General features: G+C 33.1%; 1 protein-coding gene across 1 annotated transcript in view; it reads right to left on the reverse strand.

Annotated features, from left to right (window-relative positions):
- Positions 1-5: 5 nt before the first annotated feature.
- The window catches only part of LOC145243541 (polyribonucleotide nucleotidyltransferase 1, mitochondrial-like), a 1193685-nt gene continuing 1171188 nt past the window's right edge, over positions 6-22502 (reverse strand). Inside the window, exons 25-26 of the mRNA XM_080106520.1 lie at positions 4311-4389; positions 6-1057 (exon numbers count right to left, since the gene is read on the reverse strand). Coding sequence (XP_079962646.1) covers positions 887-1057; positions 4311-4389 — 250 coding nt within the window. The 3' untranslated portion in view covers positions 6-886. The remainder of the gene's footprint in view (positions 1058-4310; positions 4390-22502) is intronic.

Raw genomic sequence — 22502 nt, forward strand, 5'->3', positions numbered from 1 at the left:
TGTCTAAACTATGTGAAATTCTGTCAATAATTCAAACAAACAATTTATCAAACAAAAAGGCTGAAATCAATTTTTATAGAGACTTTTTTATCTTTCAGTCTGTTTTATCTGATTTATTTTTAAACAGTTCAAGTTTCCATTCAATCAGGGAGGAGCTATATTATTAGTAAGTAAGCTAAAGTCCATTACGAGATTATCATCCTCCTGGAACAAGATTTACATTTGCTACTATTTCAATCTCAATTCATTATATTATTCTCATCTTGATTGTTGTAGTCACAACGTTTTGGCTGATACTGAAAAAAGCTGTGGATCTTTATGTTGAACATGGATGGAACCTTGAAATGGTATTTTATTTAATCTATGCAGGCAGATTGTCCTCATTATATCAGCCATTACCAGATAGAAAAGTTAATTTTATGTTGTTCTTCATTATTGTTATGTTTCATAAAGATTGAACCTTCAATCTCCAACTGTCACTTCAATTATCTCTTAAAACTAATATGACGCATGTCTAATTCTATTGGATTAAATAAATGTTTCAGTTCCAAATTCTGTCCAGGTTCCTGCAATTGATATAAAGATCCCAAGTTCCAATAGAAGCTTATCCAGTTTGAAAAGATGCACCTAAAAGAGTTTACAAAAATGTTGGGAAAATAATTTGATGCAGTTTCACAGTTTACTTCAAGAGGAGCAAGTGTCAAGGTAAATAAAAAGATGGCGTTACAGACTCCTTTTAAGGAAAACATAATCAGGATGAATGGAAGCAGTCAAAAAGAAGACCCTTAACCCTCAAGAAAGAAAATGAAAATTAGCAGTTTGTACAACATTCTTCAATTCTGGTAGGCATTTTTTCTTCATCAAAGAAATAATGATTCACTGAATTTCATGATTGTGTTTTAGGATTTTTCTCTGAAAATTTTCGGATGATGGTTGTGGCAGGAGAATAAAGTACTTTCCGTGAAAGACGAATCTGACCCGTGGCAGGGTCACGACCAAAATACTTGACAGACACTTCTTGTCCCACTTCCATTCCAAGAGCACTGGCATGATTCACCTGAAGAAACAAAATGAAAATAATTTTATTAAATACCAACTGAAATTAAAGTTATGTTTAAAAAAAAAGTAGAATTTTCTGTTCATGCAAGTTTGTTCAAAACTTAGAAACTGTCAAAGATACACTTTCATATTCTGACTCATCATCGCTCAAGTTGGTTAAAGTAACACAAAAATACTATTCATTTACTTCTCATTACCAGAAATTAATGCAGATGAAGGGTGTGAAAAAATAGTTTTGGTCATTGAATATAGATATATAAAGTTGAGTCTTTTGCTGCACTGACTTTCATATTAAAAGCCTACTTTTTCTATTTAAAAACTTTTAAAACGAATTTCTTAATATACTCAGTCATGAGTATGCGAGTAATTTCATAATGGTTAACTAATTTGCATATTCCTTTGAAAAATGAACTATTTTTGCCTATTTCTGTGGAAATAAACTTTATTTCCTTATAATATATACCAATTCTTACTTAAGAAGCTCAATGTAATTACAGAGCAATATAGTGAATGAATGACAAAAGTCTATATTCCAAAGTTCATGATGTTGACCATCTTACAATGTAATCCTTTAATCCAGTTGACATTTACAATTCTTGACAGTATCTGTTTTGTAGCACAAAATCAATCACTTAATTATTATATTAATTAGTGAATCTATTTTGCCCTTAACTCATCAGAACAAATAGCAACAATCAATTCATCAAAAGGAAATAAAGTGCGTTTTGACATGATTAAAATCCAAAAATTGGAAGAGAAGCTATAAATACTTTATAATATGTTTATATTATGCCATTTTGAAATTCAAAATGTTAAATAATAAATCAAATAAAGTAAAAGAGAATTTTTTCTGCAACTTAAAATGACATTATTTGAGTTGGTTTCATAATCATAGATCATACAATTGGAACAATTACATTGAAGGCATTGCCAGGGCCGCTGCAAGAAAGGTAGGCTCTCTCTACCGTGCTAGAAAACTACTAACACCCGAAAGTATCCTGTACCTCTATAAGGCCACCATTCGCCCATGTATGGAGTATTGCTGCCACATCTGGGCTGGTGCATCTGCTACTAGTCTCTCGCTCCTTGACAAGGTTCAAAAGAGAGTCGCAAATCTGATAGGCCCTGAACTGGCATCTAAGCTTCAGCCTCTGTCCCATCGACGAAATGTTGCATCCCTCTGCCTGTTCTACAAGTATTTTAGTGGTGAATGCTCTGATGAACTGCAATCACTTGTGCCCCCACGACGCGAGCACCCTCGACAAACCCGACAGGCTACTAGATCCCACCCCCACACTGTAGAGGTCCCTAGATGTAAAAGATCTTTTTACTCCAATAGTTTCTTCCCCAGAACCGCAAGACTCTGGAATTCCATTCCAGGTCCCTGCTTCCCCAACAGTACTGACGTGCAGAAGTTCAAGTGTAACGTGAACCGACACCTTGCTGCCCAAATCCCTACATAGTACCCCAGTAGTTGTTGCCCCTGATAGTAGCCCCCTACACCAAAGTGGCAATTTGCCTTGTTTGGGGTGAAAATGTAATAAAAAAAAAAAAAAAAAAGGATGATAGATGGACAAATATGCGACTTAGTTGATATTCAAATATTCTGACACTCTTGCAAAAACCAATGTGTTGAATACAAGCCGTCTTTAACTGAGTTCTACAAAAATAAACTAATATTTTTTATTGCATTCATAAAGTTTATCTTTGTTGGTAAATGTTTGGCCTAAATAAAAATCTACATTCATTTTTTGCTTGTGTGCTATGTGACGTTATGTTTATATCCTGTCTCTTTTTTTACAGTTAAAGATTGGCACAAGACCACAGCTATGAGTATTCTTTTAGTGGACAAAATGCATAACAAATGACCTGAGAAAAGTTAGCTTTAAATATAAGATTTGCAAAATGTTACTGAAGAAAGAAATATAATCTTCATCTTCTAACAAAGACTTTTTTTTTTCGTATACAGATGTGCAATACTATTTACATTGTTTGGTCATATTTCCTTTATTTGATAAGTGATAATAGTTTTGGAACTGTGAGTTGAAGAATATTAAAGAAAATTCGAGAAACAGGAACGAAAACTATCCAAAACAGAAGAATTTACTTGCATTGGAATACAAAAATCACAAACTGATCAAAGTAGAAAAGCAAACAATGATGTCAGGTTCCAGACAATCACTTTTGATTGTACTGATCTTCCTTTCACTTATACAAGACAAACGTATGACATGACTACCTGTACTTATCCAGTGTTGTACAGGAGTTTTATTTTGTTTATTTTTTTGCATTCATTTTTTTTTTCACATTTTATTTTCATCTGTCTTTTTTTCACCAAATTATTGATTAAAAAAAAGAATTTTAACAGTTGAATTAAATTTTAATTTTAGCTGAGTTATATGAGGCTATCACAAAGAAAATATTATATATATGTGTAATCATGTTCCAAAATGTATTTCGAGGTAAGACCTCTTTATGAAATAATGGATGTTTTAATTTCTTAAAAATCATGTAGTAAATCATAGGCAATATAATTTTGCATTGTAATTATTGCAGTTAAAGTCACTGTGACTGTGCGGCAAATGGACTTAAACATAAAATAAATTTTTGCAAAATTTATTTTTATTTATTAAAGTTACTTGGTCCAGGATAGATTCATTTTAAAAAGTTGTTAAATTAATTTATTCCAATGTTTAAATTCCAAATTCAATCCATTAACAATTAAACAAAAATATTTAATATAATTCCGTAGTGAATTTTCTCTCTTGTTTTGGTGAAATATTTTGGAAATATTTAAAGAATTAAATGCATGTGTATATTTTGGCTTATATATCCTTATATTTCTTAAATTAATGTCATAAATTTTCTAATGTTATATATACTTTTATCTTTTTGTTTTTCTTTAAAATTAATTGTAAATTTATCTCCTAATTGTGTTAGTATTTGTGATAATTTTTTTTTTTTTTTACATTTTTTAAATACTATTATCATAATAATGTATGATAAAGCAAGTTCATATTTGTTCATTTTTCTTTTAGATTAATTATAAATCTATAAATATTATTTCAATAAAATTTTATTTGCCCCCAATAATTAATTGTAAGTCAATTAACTAAGTGTCTTATACTATTCGTATTTGTAATTGTTATGTTTTATTTATTTACATACATTCTTTGTTTCTATTTTTTATCCCACTGATTCGGGTTTATTAAAAAATATTAAATAAAAGGATATCAATGTGATTTAGAAACCTTTCTTTGGTCAAGTTGAGAATTGTGCATGAAGACTGGTTGCAGCATCTTCTGGATTTGTAACATCACTCCAGTATCTCTGCAAGAAAAAGAAGAAATAGAAGATCAGATTCACTTTACTTTATACAGAGTTGCTGCAGCTACAATATTTTGTGTGTTATTTGTTGAAAATGTTGCTTTCTGACCAGAGACTCATCCAAGATATGTACGCAAGAAATGATAACCAACATTCATAAGTACAAAAGCAAAACGAGACAATCTCCTGATGAAAGGTCAAACACAAAAATGGGTAAAAGAAGAGTGTTTAAAATATTCTAAAACTTACAAATAACAATAATTCATTTCAGCTGTGCATTTTGCAACAATAATTGAATGTTTTGTAAAAATTACCTGTGTCAAAAAATACCTCCACCACTCCATCAAAAAATACCTCCACCACTCCATCAAAAAATACCTCCACCACTCCATCAAAAAATACCTCCACCACTCCATCAAAAAAGTGTGGATTTCTATGCATGTCACTAGTTACTTGCATTAAAAATAGTTTCATCATATTTTTGTCTCCACATAAACTCACATTCCATGATGCATTATACAGTGGCATTTAGTCTTCAATTTCTAATTCTAACCAGCGATGATATTGTGTCATCTGCTTTCCTGAGTTTTCCATTATTGTTTGTTTTACCCAATTTTTTGTGCATTACAACACAACAAAAGTGAAATTGCAGAGAATTGTTGAAGTCTATATGTAAAATTAATCAATTATCTTCTTTATTGGAGGAACTAAAACAAAATGTGTCTACAAGTAATCCCCATAGTTTGGACCAGCAAAACAACCAACATTATCTGTAAACAAAGATGGTGTGTGACCTGTCATATATATTTTAGTTATCTCCTTCCAAATACTCACACAGTAGATTTTTATTTTTCAAACATATTTTATATATAAATATGGTTTTAAAAATAGAGGTAAAAAGACCTAGAAGCTCTACATTTTGCCCATCATATGCGCATAAATACATACATATATATATGCCCCACATGCATACACATATGTACATATATATTCGTTTCACACACACATGCATACATATATTATATATATACATATTATATATATATATATATATATATATATATATATATATATATAAGAAATGTGTAGTTTGCTTAAAGCATTGCTAGTAAAGAAATACATGAGTGTATAAGAATATAGAATACTAGAATGATGAAGTGATGTATAAAGAAAGACAGACAAATAAAGGTCAGATTATAAATCTTCATATATTTATTTTTCAAAATCATTCACATATAAACCAGTAAATATGAACTTACTATTTAATATAACTTCCAACTTACTAATTGGGGCATATTTTATGTTGGCTTTCTAAATAAGACAGATAAGTAAATTTCTATTTAAAGTGCAAAATATTGGAAAAGATCCTGCAGCTCCCTTAAAAAGACACCAAGACAATCATGACTATTTTCATAATGTTTATAGGAGAATCACACATGCCCAAAAAGTTCTATAATTTTAGTATGCTCTGTATCTTTCTATAAACCGCATCAACACACAGATATTCTTATATATATATATATATATATATATATATATATATATATATATATATATACACTAGCAGGTAACCCTAACATTGTCCGGGAGTAAACGAGAATTTATTGTCATTGAAATCGGTGAAATCGCCCATTTTTTAATCAAATCGATTGATTGCCTACTCTAGTTGGGGACTCATCACGGTGCACTGGGAGGAAACTTTACATGCTTCCCTGCAGTGCAGTGACTTAGTCCACAATTCATAGTAGTCTACATTGCACTGTAAAGAATCTACTGCTATAAAATTACTCGCATGGGTGCCCGGTGTTACCCGGGTGTTTGGATGTGTGTTGAACAACAAAAAAAAAAATGGTAGTAGTCAGGCTCGAACCCATACTGCGAAGGAGGAAAAGAATGGGAAAAAGACGTGACGTCTTTGCTGTTATGACCACCGCCAAACCGGAAGTGACGTAGGTTTAAATTAAGGCTAGAAAATCGAAAAGAGGGGATGACTTTCGAAAATATCGGTAAAAAAGCGATCTCTCCCTGTAGAAAAGTGCCCAGTTGAGGGTGAAGAAATTAATGTTTTTAGCCAATTTTTCCGTATTTGTCGTCTGAAGGGTCAAGCTTCAAAACGATACTGATCTTGTGAAAATCTGTCGCCTCTGTCGACAGTTTTAGGCAGACATGCAAACATACATGCATACATTTATATATTGGTAGCTCAAATTTTTGACCCAAACCGATTAAAAAGCTTGCCCTATCTCTGAATACCCTTTATGTAAAATTTCAAATGTTTAGACCAGAAATTGTCTGAGTAATTTGGTAGAAACCGCAGAAGTCAATTTTTAAAAATCTTTGATCCCTTAACATTTATTGTTTTGGGCTCGAATCAAGTTATTAAGTTAGATCCATGTCCAAGGAACCTATATCTAATATTTCAATTGTTTATACCCAAAATTGGCGGAGAAGTTTGGTAGAGTTCTCAAAGGTCAAATCGTTGAACTTTGACCCCATAATAACTAAATTTCCGGCCGAAAACGGATTACAAAGATTTTCCCCAAATCTCAATACCCTGTAAATCAAATTTCGAGTCTGTAGACTGAAAATTGAGAGAGTTATTGTGTAGGGAAATGGACACACACACACACACTTTCACTTTTATAGATAAATAGATTTTTTTTTATATATAACGGCTTGAATTAAAGTTTAAAATGCAAAAGTCAAGTATTATGGTTCCATTGTGCTCTAAACAGAAACATTCATTTCGAATTTATCATATCAAAGAACCTACTGTTGATTTTATATGCCTGGCCTTTCTGCTTGGTGATAATGGCTTGAATTAAAGTTTCAAATGAAAAAGTCAAGTATCATGGTGAAATTGTGCTTTTAACAGGAACATTCATTTCAAATGTACCCCTGTCATACCAAAAAACAAAACTGTATGCCGGACCTTTCTGCTTATATGGTAATAAAACTTCTCAAATGTACTTGTAATGTTAGTCTGTATAAGATGTTAACAAAAGGACCAGCAGAATTAACTGTACTACAACGTTTAGGAATTCTAAGAGAAATGATTGTTGAATTTAACATAAAGTTAAGTGTAATGTTTGTGCTCTCTAGCAAAAATAAGACCGACGTACTGACTGAGTGAAAAAAGCTGACTTAAACCAGAAGGGCGATTACAGTAGCATGCTGTATCACACAAGATAAAGTGAAAGAATTGTATGAGCTATACCATGTTAGAGTAGAAAGAATGTTTTATCTAGTGTAGAAGGTCTACCTGGAGGTGACGAGAGATTGTGCGCAAAAGGTAGTCAGAAACTGTAATCAATGTAGGACGATCAACCCGCCACCAACCATTTATGAATTAAAGGAGGTTCAAGTAGCTGCCGATTGGACACGATTGTTTATAGATGTCACACACTATAAAGGAGGAGTATACCTATTAATGGTAGATTGTGGTCCAGGGAGGTTTACTATTTGGAGAGAGATTCAAGTAGAAACAGCAGAAGAGAATTGAAAAATATGTTTCTTGAAGATGGACCAGCCAAAAAGGTGCTGATGGACAATGGAGCATTCAGTTTGGAGATATTTTGGAAAATGTTGGATATGTGGAATGTCAGAGAGATAGAGCAGCCTATTGGCCGAGTAGAAACAATATCATAGAATGGAACTAGAGAACTATAAAAGCCATTGCAGAGAGGGGGAGGGAGGAATATCAACTGCAGAAGCAGTGTTTTGGTTCAATGTAATCCCCAAATTTTAGCAGCTTGAGGAAACAATACCATATAGGGCAATATTTAAGTACCAATGGCGACACCATAGAGTTAGAGCGTCTACAGAAAAGTCTGGTAAGCCAAAGTCTATACAAATTGGAGAGGAGGTGTGGATTAAACCACGGCTATCATAACAGGTGGCCTGTCAAAACGAAAATGACGTCATCGCTGAGGTCCTAGCAAGCAAGATATGTGGAACACTAGGTGTGTCAGATTTTTTTGGGAATTTTTGACACCTCTAACAGAAAACTGCGAATAAAATATAAAAAAACTCGTAATTTGTCTTTTTAAGTTTGTTTATGACTATATAATTATATAACACAAAATTATTACTTATATCATTTGGGTATAACAGAGAACCTCTGTTAACATCCTGAAAGTAGCTATTTATTTCAGCTATTTCTTCAACAGTGTCTCTCCCAGATATTAAATGTTTGCATTTATTGCATTTCAAATTTTTGAAAACTGTATAACAATATAATATAACAGTAAGTAGTTCTTTACACTGATTAACATCATCCTTTCTTACGTCTATGTTAAATTTATAAAACTTTTGCTCCCTTGTCATTTCATCCCAGTTAGTTTCTTGTAAACTTTTCAATTCAATAGTTCAGTTATTAATTGGTAAGCTCAGTTTCAAAACTGACAACATTCTTAGTTTTTTATTCCACTTTCATACACTTGACGTATCGATATATTATATGGATCCCTGCTAAGTTTCCAATACTGGCAATACCTCAAGGTTATCTGTCTGAAACTTTCCTGGTAATATGTGCACCATATTCAGTTCTTTTATGCAATATTTAGTCAATTCTAAAATTGCGTAAGTGGTATGATCCTTTGTTAACTTACCAGTTCTTCCAGGAATACTATTCTAAGTTTCTAACCAGTTACAGAACAGAAAGAAATCTATAATTATCACCATTTAATGTAAGCATATTTATTACGAAGCTGACAACCTTTATATGGTGTTTTCACATTCAGTATTGTGCACCAGATATAAAATATTTGTATGTATTCTGCGATTTCTGAATAATTGGCAAGCATTCCCGTTTTCCTAAGGTTAGCAATTCTTGAATAGTATATTCATTGAAAATTTGCAAAACCAATGAACATTTTGCCTTTCAAAATTAGTCGGAGAAATGGCCTTTGAAGTCAACTTATAACAATATTTCAAAAGTGATTGAGATTCCAAGACATAAAGTTTATGTCAACTAGAAAATGGAGCATTTTGGATTTGATCCGATTCATGATTTCCATTATAACAAAACTTTGGGACATCATGAATTTACTTTCATCTTTTTGGCCAAACCAATTGGTTCTAATGCATTTTAATATCACAATAGAAAAATGCGAGCATGAAAAGTAATATGGTTAAGTTTAAACATGGAAAAGTAAAGGACTAGTTATTAAAACTGGAAAAGAAAAGGACAAGATATTCTAGTAAAAAATATAATAAATTTATAACTTAAAATATTGCATATTTTTTTTTATAACTTAAATTTATAACTTAAAATATTGCATATTTTTTTTTTAATTCAATTTATAACATTATATAATCAATTGTTAATACTGCAATATTTTAAGTTATAAATTTATTATATTTTTTGCTAGAATATCTTGTCCTTTTCTTTTCCAGTTTTAAAAATTAGTCCTTTACTTTTCCAAGTTTAAGCTTAACCATATTATTTTTCATATTCGCATTTTTCTATTATAATCCATGATTTTTCCAGGCTTCCAATAAATTCACTTGTTCTTTGTTTAATTTCAGTCTTATTTTTTTTGCCTCCATAAACACATATGTAATAACAATGTAAGGCACGCATCTGCTTTCAATAAAATCCTCCCAATTATCTCCCTTTCATGTCTTTCATGCGACGTGGTTGCTTTGGAAATCAGTCATAAAAAACTTTGCTCACCTCCTTATATTTTTTTTACGATTTTGAACACTAGAAAATTCATAACTTTTTTTAGTGAAAAAAAATTGAAAAATTTTTTTTCACAATATAGCTGAGAAGGTGATCTTTAAATTATAATAATTGTTTGAAATTTGGTCGAAAAATGAGTGAGCGGTGAAGTTTTAAAGCAGTTCTAAATTACTAGAACTGTGACTTAACCATATATTCAAACATTACCGTGTTTCAATGATATGTACTGAGTCGAATAAGAAGAAAAGAGATCTAGACGTTCTCGTTGGATGGGGATATAAAATTGAAAGCTTTGATGATCTACAAAAGAAAGACATAGCTTTTTTATTTATTGCATTATTATCTGTTATAACAGATAATACTCTAAACTATAACTCCTCTAAGCCTATTATTACACGTTTAATTATGTCAACTAAGTTCTCAGCTAGAAGACATTTAGTTGGCATAACATGCACAACATTTTTATATTGTGAGAATACACTGCTAAGTATAAAAGCAAATGTACTTGTGGCAGGTTTGTGGTGTCGTATTTCTGATATTTTTTTATTAAATATAAGCTAAAAATAAAATGTACCTATATATAAATGGTAATAAACTTTAAAGAATAAAAAAGATAGAATAATTAACCTTTTTTTCTGATTGGTCTAAAACTTTTGGTTATTTGAAACCGCCATAAAAAAAAAGAAATAAAGAACTGCCATCTGTTAGCATAGCTAGAAAGCAACCATTCGTTTTGGAAATTAGAAGAGTATCGTCCCCCCCCCCGGGCAGCTATACTCTGGTAAGTTGGCTTGTTATATCCTACATTTCTTTTATTTTATTTAATTTTTCAAGTTGGATCCAATTTTTATGCTGCGTTAGTTTATTAACGATGAAGATACAGAACAGTAAAGAATGGATTTCTACATAACACCATTATACCAGCACAGTTTGTGTTCTGCGTGCTGAAGCGTGTTATGGTCCTTTCCTGATCCTGGTGAACTTGAAGAAAGAATCTGATCCACTTTAATCATCCTTCTAGTATAAGGGAGTACCTGAACAGATAAAAACCAAGTGTATTGAGTTTTGTAGGCCTATCTAATCTCTTGAAAGTATTCACAAAACCTACAGGTTCATTCTTTCTGCACTAGTAACTTGAACTTATTTTAATATACATAAGAAAATTATGTTATGTTGTTCAATTACAGGATTAATATAAGTTGATAAGTTTTATCTTCTAATGGTTGAATAACATGGCAAAATTACATTTTTAGTGTCTCTTAACAGTCTATACCCTCTAGAGGAGCAGTTATATAATAAAGAAGAGAATGTCATCATTTCACTTGAATAATTAACCTAATTCATTGTCATTATGTTTATTTGTTCATATATGAATTTCATTGCATTAAAATACTTAAATGACTCATCTTGCACTAATAATGACAATATTAATTTTAATAAAGAAATTATATTTGAAGTTTTGGTTTGGTGTTCTTTGATGTCCATTTTTTTCACGTTTTCCATCAAAATCTGTAGAGTATTTTCATCGGTTACATGTTTAGGAACCTTATACTCCTCTATAGTACTCATTTCCACATCACTGCAGAATACTGTAAGGGCCAAATCTGATTCCATTACCATGGACATTTTTATTTCTGGACATGGACATCTGTTTATATGGCATATAATAATGGTATTGTCTTGCCTAATCAAAGTCCAATAATAATTATTTAAAAAATTCAATTTTTTTCCAAATCATCAATGCTATGGAAAGTCTTACATTTTCATAGTCAGCACCATTTTCACATAATGCACGCTTAAGAGCAGAGTTTTCTAAACATATTTTCTTTGCGTTAGGGAACTCTCTAAAAGTGGTTGATGACGATAAATAGGAGGAACAGTTTGGTAGTATTTGAGGAATAGCACCATCCTTAAGATATGTATTCTTTAATTTAACTGTAATTATCTTTCTAGTTCTTTCGTCAAATGCTGATGTCTCTCGCTATATGTTCTCAGGTCAAAAATGAAGTTCACATACTCAAAGAAATAATCTAAAAGAAAACTATATGTTTGACTTTTAAAAAATTACATGATAAAAAACGATAGGATAGAAAAATAATTATTAATAATTTTTTTTTTTTGCTGACAAAAACGTCATAAACAATTTTTTAAAGTTGAACCTATTTCATAAAAGCACAGTAAAAATAATTATTAATATTTTTTTTTTTGCTGACAAAAACGTCATAAACAATTTTTTAAAGTTGAACCTATTTCATAAAAGCACAGTAAAAATAATTATTAATATTTTTTTTTTGCTGACAAAAACGTCATAAACAATTTTTTAAAGTTGAACCTATTTCATAAAAGCACAGTAAAAATAATTATTAATATTTTTTTTTTTTGCTGACAAAAACGTCATAAACAATTTTTTAAAGTTGAACCTATTTCATAAAATATTGCACAGCAAAAATAATTAAACTAAGGGAAAAATCATTTTTCTTATTTAGAATTATTTAATCAAGAAATTCAAGTTTTACGGTGTAGCTTTTATTAAATTGTTAGATGAAAGTACAGAATATTTACAACACACTCCATTCACCATGTTGGAAACAGTTTTCTTATTTAGAATTATTTAATCAAGAAATTCAAATGGCTGACGTACACGAGTGAGGTCCCATAGCGAAATATGCATCGGCTCCGACGTTGTATGCAATGCATTCTGAGGATCTTTCATTAATCTGAAAAGAAAGGAAGGAATTTGTGCGTGTGTGGCCTTGTTTATTATTATTATTATTATTATTATTATTATTATTATTATTATTATAGCTTGAACTTTGCGCTTTTTGGATTATTTTGTTATTATATTTTTATAGTTGTTGTTTTGTTTTGTTGCGAGATATTTTTGTTTTTGGCAATTATTAACAGGAAAATTGGTGCAAGTCCAGATTAGCACTTGTGACGATAAACAAAAATAAAGAAAAACCTTTATCACGGAATGAAGATGGTTGTAAAACCGAGTTTCATTTAAATGTTGTCTGTGTTTTTTCTCATATCGAAAAACAGTGAAATTTTATTTGGTGTTAGTGCACTTATTGATCCGCGCTATTTTTTAAATAGTATTTTCAAGTTTAATTAAAGTTTTACAATATGTTTTTATTTAATTGTTAGGTGAAAGTACAGAAAGTACACAACACCCTCCCGTCCCCATGTTAAAAATGGTTTTCTAAATAATAACCTTATTTCAGCACGGATCAATAAGTGCATGAGAACCTTTTATTTTCTTGAATAAAAAAAACCCTACACGATGAGAACACTACTGTTTTTGTTTTAATAATTATTTTTATTCAAAAAATAAATAAAAATTTCAGTTGTTGAAAACATGTTTTTCCTCGAAACTCGAATTTTTTTTGATTACCATATTTTTCATGACGATGCTCTAAAAGTGTTTCAAAATTATCTAATATTTTTTCACTTTTCATGTTTCATTTCTATTACTGATCTCGATTTGTATTTCAGTGTTTATCTATAAATAGATAGGCACGCGTGCACAAGTTATCCAGAAATAGAAATCTTCTTCCGCTCTAGAAAGACACCGCAATATGCCAGTCGGCAAAAAAAAAAAAAAACCGGATGCCGAACGATGTCAAACAGACGTTAAGTATTTTAAAATTCATCTTAACAAATGTTTTTCATGTTACCTTGTTTAAACTTGTTTTATTTATGTATATACTTGTCTGTACTTTTCCCGTCTTGAAAAACTTAAGATGGGATTCGTCACCCCCCCCTTCGCGACTACTATTGAAACAGGCAAAACACTGCTCACTCGTGCTACATGAAGTAAACTAGCGATAAAAAACAAGAATTATTTTCTCTATTACAGTAGATTAAGTTAGGACTTTATTTAAGTAATATACTTAATATATACTATTACTATAAGCTTGCCTATATTGAAAATGCTTGCTTCCTGGCTAGCCAATCAAACCCTCTAATATAGTTAGTCTTATTTTCAATTATATTCAAAATATAATACACAGTGACATTAGCAAAGAAAAAGTCACCTATGACAACGAACCTCCCAAATAAAAACCTTGAATAATTATCTAAACTCAAATGTAAATTAATATTAAGCCGACTTCACAAATTGATAAAAGTTCATTGGATTTAAATTATAAGGTGAAGCTCGAATGATTCAAACTCGAGGTATATAACACCAAAAACATCCACCCATTAATTTGGGAGGGGAGATTATCATCAAAAGTGTCCTGAATTGATAATCTAGCACCAGACTTTACTACTTAGATATTAAAAAGTCCCTTGTACCATTCCCCCTCCTCCCCGTTTATTTTATTTTACTTTTTTTTTCTTTTTTTTTTTAATGGAGAGTAGATAATACAGTGGATGTGTTATCGGCAGCTCTAGTAACTCTTGCTTCTCCTTTTTTGTCCCTCAGTCCTCATTCAAATGAGTGATTTTTCTGACAAAAGGTGAAGAAAAAGCTGCTTTAAAGGTCGGTAGTACTTGGTAAACAGTAGTCTGAGATATCGGAAATTTTTCTGTCTATGTCTATCCTTGTGGCCATGTCACTAGTAAGAGTGCTGGAGGTAAACGTTTTGTCTGAGCTGACATTATCCGCCTAATAGTCAGGGACCCGAGCCTTGGATTAACCACTAAGGAGGCTGTCCTATCAGCAGGCGCAAAGTACTGGGACTGCTGTATTGCCATTTAGTGAATGGATTCTGGACCATGCAGTAGTCTCTGATGGGGCCTCTCGATGCCATACTAGTTGGTAATTGTTACGGCTTTACCTTTTCATGTGCTACAAAAAAAAAAAAAAAAATTCCTGTCTTTTTCTCTCTTACTTTCCATCTTTATCCTGCTCTAACCAAGTATGCCGACCTGTTCCACAAATCCCAAAACCTCAACATGAAATATCTCCAGAAAAAAAACTCAAATAAACCTAGAACCCCATCTTCCAATGTAGACCCTACTACCAGGTCTCCTTCTCCAACATCAGGGGTCTAGGTTCCAACCTTCCAGAGGTTGAAACCCAATTACAGGAGATGAAACTGGACATATTCTTTCTAAGCGAAACTGGAATAGGGCCGACCACTTCCCTAGATGAATTCATAATTAACGGATACTCTAACTTAACAGCTAAATCTGACCCCCAAGATCGCCATGGGCATGGAATATGTGCCTACATTAAAGATGGCTTCCCCTGTGGCAGGGATATCTCTAGAAAAGATCCTAATTTACCTTATATGTGCTTCCGGGTTGCACTTGCTAACACCACTGCATTTATATTTGCCCTCTATCGGTCCGATAACAGCGGAGTTACTATCTTTAAGAGTATATCTGAGAAAATAGATCACATCCTGTCTACACATCCCTCGGCTAACATCCACATCTGTGGTAACTTCAACAGCCATAACGTGGAATGGCTGACCCATTCAAATAAGACAGATGATGAGGGGAGGTTTTGTAATGATTTTGCCATTGCTTATGACCTCACTCAGATAGTTCGCGAACCCACCCGTGTGCCCGATACTACTGGTCAATATGCAAGCCTCCTAGACCTTTTTCTCTCAACTTCCCCTGAGCTATGTTCATGTTCCATTCTGTCTCCTCTAGGATCCTCCGATCACTCTGTCATATCAGTTAAGATAAAAATGACATGTAATAAGTCCCCAGATGTACCCCTCCACCGTACTGTATACTGATACTCTATGGCTGACTGGGATAGCTTCCGTACATTCATATCTGATCGACCTCTGCATTCCATGTTTAAAAAGGATGTATCCTCTATAGTATCAGATCTTACCGAATGGTTAATTGTAGGCATAGACCGCTTCATACTATCTAAAAAATTCCAACAAAAACCTAACAGCCAGCCATGGTTTTCCCCAGAATGTGCTGCTGCTATTGCGCACAGAAATCACTTTTTCCATAACTACCAACGTAATAGATGCACTGAGACTAAAGCTGCTTTCAGGAACGCCAGCAACCACTGTAAAAGAGTAATAAAAAATGCAAGAGAGCTATATGCCCAGTCTGTTAAGTCCAAAGTAGCTGATCAGCGTCTTGGTTCCCACCAGTTTTGGCAAATAACAAATAGGATCCTGAACAGAAGTGTGCATTCTATCCCAACCATTATCAATGGACAAGAGGTCATCTCGTCAGCATCAGACAAGGCCAAACTATTTGCAAAGAACTTTGCAGCTAATTCTACCCTATGCCACGAAGGCCATCAACTTCCCATATTTCCTCCTATAACACAGAACACGCTAGGTAACATACAAATATCTGTGCATGAGGTTGCCAAGCTAATCAAGGACCTTGATTCCAGTAAAGCAACTGGCCCTGAAGGCATCCCAATTAGAGTGTTAAAAAAGCTTCAACCAGTACTTGCTCCTATACTTACGAAACTGTTTAAGCGTTGCCTTAAGGAGAAGTGCTTTCCGACTCCCTGGAAAACCTCATCAGTTTGACCAGACTTCTGCAGATGTGCTAACAGTTATATCTCACAGAATTAGTGAATCTCTTGACAAAGGCTTCCTTTCTAGGGCAATTGCTCTTGACATATCAAAGGCCTTCGACAAGGTATGGCATAAGGGTCTACTTCACAAGATTTCCAGCTACGGTATAACTGGAAATGTTTTCTCAATCATTAAATCATTTCTCTCCGATAGGCTCATAAGAGTAGTGGTCGATGGACAAAAATCAGAGGCCTGCAATATTAATGCTGGAGTCCCTCAAGGGTCAATCCTGGGCCCAACTCTCTTCCTGATCTACATCAAGGATCTCCCTAAACACATACTTAAATCATTCGTTGACATCTATGCTGATGACACAACCATCTACGGCAACACATCAAAGGCTGTAAATGACAAAGTTCTCTCTGATTCTCTCTCCTCTGATCTCAAGCATGTAGTTCAGTGGAGGAAGACGTGGCTGATTACCTTTAATGCATCTAAAACCAAACTCCTATCTTTACACCATCAACGCTCTGATCCCCATCTGGCATCAATTGAAATGGATGGCTCTCGTCTAGGAGAAGCCCCATGTTTTGACAAGCTTCTGGGTTTGTCCTTTACTCCTGATCTGAAATGGAACACGTACATCAAGTCTGTTGCCAAGGTCGCTGGAAAGATGATGGGATCCTTCTACCGCTCCAGAAGATATCTCACTACTGATGCAATTCTCTATCTATATCAAAGCCAAGTACGTCCAAGGATGGAGTACTGCTGCCACATCTGGGCAGGAGCTGCTAAAAACAGCCTATCCTGCCTTGACAGAGTACAAAATAGACTTTGTGGCTTAGTGGGGGATGCCCTTTTCTCTTCCCTGCAACTCTCTCCCACAGAAGAGACGTTGCGAGCCTATTCTTGTTTTATCGTTATTTCCATGGCAGGTGCTCGTCTGAACTCCAATCTCTGGTCCCCCCTTGCCAATCTTTCACGAAAAACACCCGTCTAGCTGAATCCACTGTCAAAAATTTTCCCCACTCTTTATCTGTGCCTAAATCCAAACATAGATTCCATGAACAAAGCTTCTTTCTTAGAACTGCATGCCAGTGGAACTCTGTTCCGTCTGCCTGCTTCCCACCTGACTACAACCTGAATGTCTTCAAGTCCAACGTAAACAAATTCCTAATGAACCGCCACCTCAAGTAAACCCTTCAATAAATCTCCACTAACGTACTGTACTTGCAATAACCCTTATCCCTGAGTGGCTTCCGGGCCTTGATAACTGGTGACCACCATGTAAAAAAATAAATAAATAAAAATAAAAAAATAATCTCCGGCAAAAAAAAAAAAATAAATAAATTAAAAAAGCGCAAAGTTCAAGCCAAAATAAAATAAAAAAAACAAAACAAATTCACACAAGCCAAAATTCTTTCCTTTCTTTTAAAATTAATGAAAGCCCCCTAGAACACGCTGCATTCAACATCGGAGCTGATGCGTATTTTGCTATGGGGGCCTCATTCGTGTACGTCCGCCATTCAAGTTTTATGATGTCGGTCTTATTAAATTACGATATCACTTTTATTAAATTGTAAGATGAAATTATTTACAACACACTTCCCATGTTAAATAAGAAGTTTCTAAATAATAATTTATTATTTCAGCACATAACATAAATATCAGGCAAGATCATATTTTTATATCCAAAATTTCATTTTTTTTTAATGTGTTCTGAAAAAATAAATGTACTAAGAAAGAGAATGTTTATTTTTAGTCTCAAACATTTAACTCACTTTGCTGTATGGAGATGGTGTAATTTTTTTCTTTTTATCGCATTCATCCACATGTAAAACAATTCCTTGTCTTTTGGAAATGAAAAAACAGTAACTTTCGGTCCCTTTTTGTAGTTTCCTTTGTAATTTGGGACGATGCACATGCAGGCATGGTAAAAATTTAACCAAAAAAAAAAATATATATATATATATATATATATCCAGATTTCACAGAACTAAGGTTTATGACGTCAGCAGACTAAATTACATTAGTTAATAGGCCATCTATTACGATAGTCATGGTTAAACCGCTTAGGGCCCGCTGCACAACAAAATGGAAAAAAGGTGCGTTTACTGGTACACAGTCCCATAACAATATTGAGGTAGATGGTGTACCTAGACATGTTCTTGACATTAGGTTGATTCGGGTAGATTCAGAGAATAAGAAGGATAATGAGCAACAGAAAGCCGAACAAGAAACACAACGAAGATCTCAAAGAGAACGACGTCTGCCGAGATGGTTGGATGACTAAATACCGTGAGTGATCCAAGGGAGCATGGGATTTGTGATTAAATGATTTAATTTGTGACAAACCTGTGAGATCTTGTACAGACAGAACGAATGAAGAGAAAGAAAAAAACGAAATCGACACCTTTTTATATGTTTGCTCAAATGAGACGTTTCCAGATGGATATAAAAGAAGAGCCTGATTTTTCAGAAGGGTTGGATTTTGGACTTGACTATTGAAGTGGCGAGTTGCGTCAGCTGTGTGTTATGTTCTGCAATAAGGAAGTTCTTGATAGCAGAACGTAAATTGTTGCAGGAGTGGCACTTTTGCTTCTTGATTCATAACCACAATTTTTGCATCTGATTTATGAATTCATTTGACGTTGAAGAGACTTTTGTTACATACAGCATCTGGTTTTCACAAATGGTTGCTCCTTTATTACTCAGCTCACTGTTGCTTAACTTAACAACAGGAAGAGATGTTCAGTTTCTTCATATGCTAAATATCCATGTTAATATTGTACTGGCCTTGAACCAGACTTGATTTAACCATGTCAGTTGCAACAAGTCACCAATTCTAAACAGAGTTGAAGAATCCTGAGAACTCACAAAAAACAATTGTAGTGGTACCAATTGACTTGAGACTAAAGAATTCTCTCTCTCTCATTTTTGTATGAAGAAAAACAAAACCAGAAAGAATAAAATTTAACATAAGCAGAAAAAAGAAAATAAACTAGAAATAAAAAAAAATTAAAACACAACAAATAGAAATTTGTTTTTCTGATTTCAAATCATTTGTATTTTGTTTGAAGCTAACATGAATTTATGTAAAAAAAAATAGAATTAAATTAAGTTCACACAAACATAAGTATTGGATGTAATTTTCTGTTATGAATTTACTTTATGCTATTTTGCCTGATATTTTGTAAATAATTTCTTGTAAAGTTGTTTTAGTTGTATTTGGAAGGAAAATTAAAAACTCATTGTTGTATCTATTTTTTATCAAAGTTCAAAATTACTCTATGCAAAAGTATTCGATACATTAACAATTTTGTTGCGAGTATCAATGCCATTTTGTAAGTTTTGTGGTATTTTAGGACCATTGTCATTTTTAAGCACTAAATTCTGACCATGTCCTAATAAAGTTGTAGGGTTCTGAAATCTTTTTGTACATTATTCTACCATTCTATTCCAACTTGTAACTCACCAGTGCCATTAGATGAAAAGCATCCTCATATCATAATGAAACCACCCCCAAACAACTGTGGGGATAGTATTGTGCTTGTTGAAAGAAGTACCATTTTTTTATCAAACACTTTTCATTATGTTCTTTTTGAATAATTCAAATTTCTTTCATCCAACCAGATCATCTTTCCGCCAAATCACATTCTGATCTTTTCATAAGTTTCGATAAACTTTAATCATTCTTTGCCATGCTAACTGGGACGAAATTAAGCAGAGCTTATCTACAGTATTTGGGACAGATCCTTTTGTTGCATGCCAACAGTTAAATACCCAGCGACTACATCCCAATGAAATGGTGGACGTTTACTTAGCTGATTTACAAAAGTTATCAGCACTGTTTGGTGGTGTCAACGACAAAATGTTAAGCTGTGCCTTTTTCGTGGGCTTACCTAAGGATGTCAGTAGAATTTTGCGAGCGTCATCATGTATTGACAGATTAACAACGGACAAGTTATTTGCTCGAATGCAAAACATCCTTTAGAAACCAGAAACAATTACAGCAGCTGGCACTAGTCGTGCAGCATCTAAATAATGTGGATTCTCTCCCAGCTAGCACTAAGCGTGAGAGCCCTGTCTGCTATAAAAGTGAGAGTCCTAACCATTTTACTAAGGAGTACCGGAGTCGAAGTGGTACGACGAATGTTTATCCACGAACACACAGAACCCTACGATGTTATCGCTGCAATAAGTTAGGCCACATATCTCGGGAAACGAAATCAGGGACGAGGTACAGTTGCCACTCTTGCCCCTTGCCAAGCAACGAACACAGAATTGTCTGTTGTTGGCGTCAAAATTAATGAGGTGCAATGTTCAGCACTTGTAGACACGGGATGTTCCCGGTTAACACAAATAGTTGTCGGACATGGAGGAAGCAACAAGTGGATGAATAAAAAAAAAAGTCCTCACACTATATTGGTCGATGGTGGTCAATGTCATGTGAAAAATGTCCGCCCCTGTTGTGCCTCCTCTACCTTGGAAGATGATGAGGAAGAAAACATATGATTACTTATAACCGTGTGTGTTTGTGGGGAGGGGCGTTACAAACATAAATAAAGGTTACTGATTTCTTGCTACTATTAAAATCATTCATATAAACTTCAACGAACAAGTTCTTTTTTTAAAATTACTTTTTTACATTTGGGATATTTTCTGTTTTTTGTTTTTTTATTACGACGGTGTTTATTTTACGCCGTTTTTTTTTATTTTTTAGTGTGTGTGTGTTGGAGGGGAGGGTCCGTTACAAACATCACGGTTAGTGTTTTTCGATACTACTAAAACCGTTTATATAAGCAGCAACGAACAATTTTTTAAAAATTTATTTTTGGCACTTCTGTATGACAGTTACATATTAGAAACAGAGACAAGTTATCGACCCCTGTTCTTTGAATGAGAAATGCCCTCTACCGGCAGTTCTGCAAACCTCACATATAAACAAGTGTCTCCGAGAACGCAAAAATATATAATAACGAAATAAATAACACAAAAAATGTAGGAATAGCGAAACATTTATTGTATAAAAAATATAATTTTAATGTTTTAATATTTCTTTTCAATGAGTGATTTATAAGTGAGAATAAAATAATATGTTAAAAACATGAAACATTTATTGTTTTTAGAATTATTTGTTTTTTTTGTGTAAGATTGTATGAAATGTACCAACATATAATTATTTGTTTTGTTTTTGTTGTTTTTTTTCACAAAAAATTGTATAAAAATATATCAAAATATAATTTTAGTTGGTCAATGTAGCAAAATATAATTTTAAAAACATGAAACATTTATTGAGTTTTAAGAGTAATTTTTTTTTACACAAAGTTTTTTTTCACAATAAGATTGAATAAACAGATATCAAAATATAATTTTTGTTTGTCAATGTAGCAAAATATAATTTTAATATAGAAGTTTTTATTTATTTATTTAATTTTTAAATAATATTGTTTTTTTTGTTTGTTTTTTTCAATGAATGATTTTCATTAAAACCTTTTTGGAATATAGTGTTTTTGCACAGTTACAAGGGATAGAATTCTCTTATTTGTTCAAAAATCCCTTCCAAGGGATTGTTTTTAAATTCCTGCCGCTATATAAACTCCGCTAAGTAGGATTCCATCCATTGTTACATCTTTTTGCATGCTGCCACATGTTCTCTACATGGTTTGTTGTTGCACCTGTTGACGGGTCAACAAAGTTATATCTGTGGTTGACCCGCAAATGATGGAATCCTTCCGATTCTAGCCTATCATATGCGCGCCAACAATCAGACATAATAGTGATACCAGGTCGCACATATTCTTTTATTAGTGGAATTAGTGTGGCAGCATCTCTGGACAGTATAGTTACTAAAAAGCCTGACTTGGTGGCCGGTTTGTAGCCACCAAAATCCACAATTGTTGCCTGACACGTCCAGTGTTTTTTTTTTTTGTTTTTTGTTTTTTTTGCCGTGAAAATAGACTTTCATCTATTTC

Source organism: Euprymna scolopes, chromosome 22, assembly GCF_053919585.1.
Source record: "Euprymna scolopes isolate OS-2025 chromosome 22, ASM5391958v1, whole genome shotgun sequence".
NCBI lineage: Eukaryota > Metazoa > Mollusca > Cephalopoda > Sepiida > Sepiolidae > Euprymna > Euprymna scolopes.